The sequence below is a fragment of the Cynoglossus semilaevis genome, chromosome 4 (genome assembly GCF_000523025.1).
Source record: "Cynoglossus semilaevis isolate Cse_v1.0 chromosome 4, Cse_v1.0, whole genome shotgun sequence".
Classification (NCBI taxonomy): Eukaryota; Metazoa; Chordata; class Actinopteri; order Pleuronectiformes; family Cynoglossidae; genus Cynoglossus; species Cynoglossus semilaevis.
In genome coordinates this window covers 18868557-18873265 of record NC_024310.1, presented here as the reverse complement: position 1 = coordinate 18873265, position 4709 = coordinate 18868557, and the positions used below count along the sequence as shown (strand labels likewise).

Below are 4709 nucleotides of genomic sequence, written 5' to 3'. Positions count from 1 at the left end.
CACACACACACACACACAAACAAACGGTGACTTCTTGTGTTTGGTGAGCTTTATGTAGACAAAAAAAAGAAAACCCTTAGTAGCCCCTTACCTTTAACTTTACACACACACACACAAACGGTGGGTTCTTGTGTTTGATGAGCTTTATGTAGACAAAAAAAAAAACCCTTAGTAGCCCCTTACCTTTAACATAACTATTAAAATATATGCCTAAATTTAATCCATACCCTAATCTTAACCCTAACTCTAAACTTAACCATTAACCTGAAACTTAATCTAAACCACTGAATCCACACAAGGACATTGCATGTATGTTCACTGGCTTATTCAGGTTTTTATGCGTACAAGAACCTCTGCTCCTCGTCCAATCAGTCATTCGTTCATTTCTTACCACGTTAACTTGTTCAGTGTTGTGGTCACATTTGAATGTCTAATTTGCGAAACTACAATTTGTGCCGTTCAGACGGTCCCGGATAACACAGGGTTTGTGACAGTGCTCGAAATCCTTGAAAATGCTTGAATTTCAGTTTGTGTTTTCAAGGTTTGAAAGGTGCCTGTAAATGCTTGGAATTAAAAAAAAAAAGGATTTCCCAGCAGTCTGAGTCAATAGACGACATAATGAACCGAGAGAAATACAGAGAGTCGGATAGAGAGAAAAAAAAAAATCGTGCAAACCACACTGCAGGCGTGATCCAGATTTGCTGAAAAATGTGCTCGAATTTGAACCCTGAAAAAAAGTCCGAGTTGAGCCACTTTGGTCAAACCGTGAATATATTCTCAAAAACACGAGTTTCCTGTCCTCAGTTTCGTCAGGCAGAACCGATGACCTGTTGGCTGTTGGGCGGGGAGCGCTAAACCAAATGCCACCAAGAACCATCTTTGAAGTCATTTCCTTGATATAATGGTGGTTTTATCACAACAATAACACATTATTAATTGTTAAATCAGAATGCCCTCCCCTTTCAAACGCAGGACCACTGCTCTTTCACCCATGAACTCTTCATCTCTGCCCTGATTGTGCTCATAAAACCCAGGGTGAACTTTGCTCTTGACGGACAGGCGACGCTGTCTGCCAGCAGGCATACTGATTACCTGCCCGCTCCGAGGCGGTCGGGTTTGCATTTGTGCATGTGCACGCTCTTCAAGAGCTCCTATTGCAGGCAGTCATGACAAGTCATGCTGCCAAATGAGTGTGTGTTTTGTTTTTTTTTCTTCTTCTTCTCATTATGTTGCCATAGTGATGCAGTAAAAGGTCACTTTGAGATGTTGTCTTCCAAGACCTTGCATGGATGGATGCTCGTGTGTGTGTGTGTTAACCTCAGTGCAGCTGATCACATTTGGCTGCAGAATAAAATGTTCAAATCTGGTTTGTTGCTTCTACCAGAGAAGGAAGACTGCTGCCTTGGAGTGTGTGTGCACAGGTACACAAAAACATATGAATTACACTGAAGGGTGTAATCACTCATAGGCATGTAAATAACATCACAGTTAATTCATGTCTGAAATTTGATGCAGTATAAAACAACAGGATTAAAGCCTAATGCTTTGTGATAAAAACAAACACACACACACACACACGCACGCACGCTGATACGAACACAAACTCAGACACAATAGAGTCTTGAGTTGAACGCCGCTGCATACCAAGTACTCTGTATTCACAGCACATAATCAGCTAATCTCTCTTATTGTCTTCTCAGTGTCTTCATTTTATGCCCGCTCTCCATCACGGTCGTTTTACGCGATAGCTTTTTCTTCTCTGCCTCCTCCCACCTCTCTCCCGCGTATCTGACATTAGACACGTCCACACCTAATGTCCATGTCATCTATCTGCTAACCCGCCATCTTTCTTCTTCTTCTTCCACATTTCCTGCTTGTCCCTCCCCCTGTACCCAAGCCTTACTCTGAGTATATCATTTTAATGAAACGTTTTTTTTTTTGTTTGTTTTTTTTCTTTAAACACACTTTATAGAGCCACCTTTAAAACTTTCTTATTTCCTTCTCCTCCCTGCTGCAGGAATGAAAGAGCTCTCGCCTCCTCCACTGAACCTGCGGCGCCTCTACTCAGAAACGGTCGAATGGGAGCCGGTGCTGATCATCATCTCTCCAGGGGCCGATCCGTCCCAGGAACTTGCAGAGTTGGCCGCAGAGACAGTCGGCAGAGACAACTATCACGAGGTGAAGGATAACAGTCCGATGTTATTTGGACAAAGACACAAGTCGATTTTACAGAAAATGCTTAAAATGGTTGTGAAAGTGGAATATCACATATCACATAGACTTTTTTTTTTCATCAGTTTTCCTTTTAATTTCAAGTTATTAAATCAGGCTCACATTTTTTAAAGTCAATCTTCCCCTGTGCTACTTTATGCACTACGGTACCGTAATCTTATCTTAATCAAATTAGATCTTACTATCTAGTTTCTCTATCCATTCTTGATTTAGACCAATCTGAAAATGTGCCTTTAAATAAAGTTTGTTTGCCTCTGTGACCTCTGAAAACTTAAATTGTGTGATCACTTACTGTATTTCTCCACCTCCATGTAGATCTCAATGGGACAGGGACAGGCTGACGTGGCCTTAGCTACTCTACGAGAATGTTCCCGGAATGGAGAATGGCTCTGCCTGAAAAACCTGCACTTAGTCACTGCGTGGCTGCCCATTCTGGAAAAGGTCAGTGTGTGATTCATGTGTATACGGCAGGTTAGGCCTTACTTAAACTCAGGGACCAAAAGAAGCCCCTGAAAATGCAATTAGTAATTTACTAATGTTTTGTTATTTGCGTTTTCTGGTTTCTTGACACACAGTCCACAGTGAACTGGTCGCCATAGTGACCAGAGGGTTCTATGGTTTGAAGTGATTGCTGTCTATGCATGTGTACTTGTGATGAACCTGAGCAGGCATGGGCAAACTTTGGCCCGAACTGATCCAAATTATATTAGGTAAATTATATTATCATTGGACTTCTGTCATTTTGCACTTGGACTGCAATGTCCATGTTTACCCAATAGATGGTGCACTCCAGGGTTGAGGAATATGAATCTCTTTTCCCTTTGTTTGAACTTCCGCCCCTTCAGTAAAAATGAGCAGGTCAAAGAAAAAAAAGACATTGTTGCTGACTACGATATCAGCCATCACTTCACTAGGTGTAGTAAAGGCCAACATTTATGTCAGACGTTTACGTCATTCATCTTAGTTCACACCAACACTCAAAATCACAAATCAAAAAGTTTGCCCACCCATGGAGTGGAGAATTGTCGCCGTCATTGCCGTATCCCACTCTGTCACAATACAGCTATAGTTTTGTAATGTTTCAGTTCATGTGTGTCAAGGGGTCAAACTGAGATCTCACCCGTCAAGTGTGTGCACGTCGAGTGTGTGTGTGTGTGTGTGTGTGCGCCTCGTGCGTGCACTCCCAGTGTGACTTCAACAACGGCTTAATAGAGCTGTCATCTCCTCTCCTTCACCCCTCCTCACCTCGTGTTTTATCTGCCCTCTCTCATCTTCCTACTGTATTTAATTTTTATGTATTCTCCATATGCTCTCACTAAAACCTAAAGCCGTTTCTGCCCGGCTGTTCCCTCTCCCCGACGTGTTTCTCCTCGTAGCTCTTTGCTCGCTAACTGATGAGGTTGAGGTCCCGGCAGTCAAGCCTGAAATGAAAAGCTGAAGCAACTGGGGGATTGAGGGATGTGTGGAAGTGGAAATCCTACAAAGGGAGGGCATCTTTTTTTTTTTTTTTTTTTTAAAAACATCCGCTTCTGTTTCAGTAGCCCTGTCCTTTTTCTCGGTTTTCCTTTTTTTTACATGGTTTCTACATTTTCCTCTCCTTCCCTGCCATCTGTTTCCCCTGCTTCTTCCTCCGTCTCTGAATTAGGTGGTCAGTTAGAGAGAGGAGAAGGGAGGGGGATTAGACAGAGCAGAAAGAGTTTATAATTGAAGTCGGCAGTGCAGATGTCCACTCATAATCCCCCACTTCTAATGTTTCCTGGCACTCGTTTTTTTTTTTCATTTCCCCAACCACTTCCATAACTAAAAGGTCCATTTTCAACCTCAATTTTTTTTACACCCCGCTATCATTTCTTTCTTTTCACATTCAGTGATAATGTTTTGTATCTTATTCTAGCGAATTACTAAACAACTGAAGAATTGGAAACATGTACTTATTTATTAAGAAATACCAATCCAACACTTTGCCATTTATTTTGGGTGAATTGCAGCAGTAAACTACCAAGGTCAGGTTTACAATCTGGTCAATAATTCAAGATTAGTTAATTCATTATTAGGGACATTGTGATTAATCTGATTTAAAGTGGGAAACATATAGAACCTGCTGCAATTTGTTATATTTATCTATTGTTTTTTTTTGTAGTGTAGATTTATCTCGATATATCGTCACAAATTTTCATTATTTACATTAATGGCAATTATTCACGATGTGCATGCTTAATTAGATTTAAAGGAGTCATCGGTGAGTCACAGCAAACTACTGCATCTGTGTGCGTTTCATAGTGTGCTGCCTGTTGACTAATAATCTTTGACAAATTAATGAATAAAAATCAAACAGAGCTAGGGTGATGTGAGTTGTGGCAGGTTGATTCTTTACTGCAGAGAATCCTGATTCTTCCAGAGAAATAAGACTATAAAAATAAGAATTCAGCTTCACTCGGACGTGGTCAGAAGGCTCGGCGGCAGAAATGCCAGGGCCT

General features: G+C 41.3%; 1 protein-coding gene across 1 annotated transcript in view; it reads left to right on the top strand.

The window, feature by feature from the left end:
* The window catches only part of dync2h1 (dynein cytoplasmic 2 heavy chain 1), an 82619-nt gene that overhangs the window by 55141 nt on the left and 22769 nt on the right, over positions 1-4709 (top strand). Inside the window, exons 83-84 of the mRNA XM_025055261.1 lie at positions 2018-2178; positions 2548-2673. Coding sequence (XP_024911029.1) covers positions 2018-2178; positions 2548-2673 — 287 coding nt within the window. The remainder of the gene's footprint in view (positions 1-2017; positions 2179-2547; positions 2674-4709) is intronic.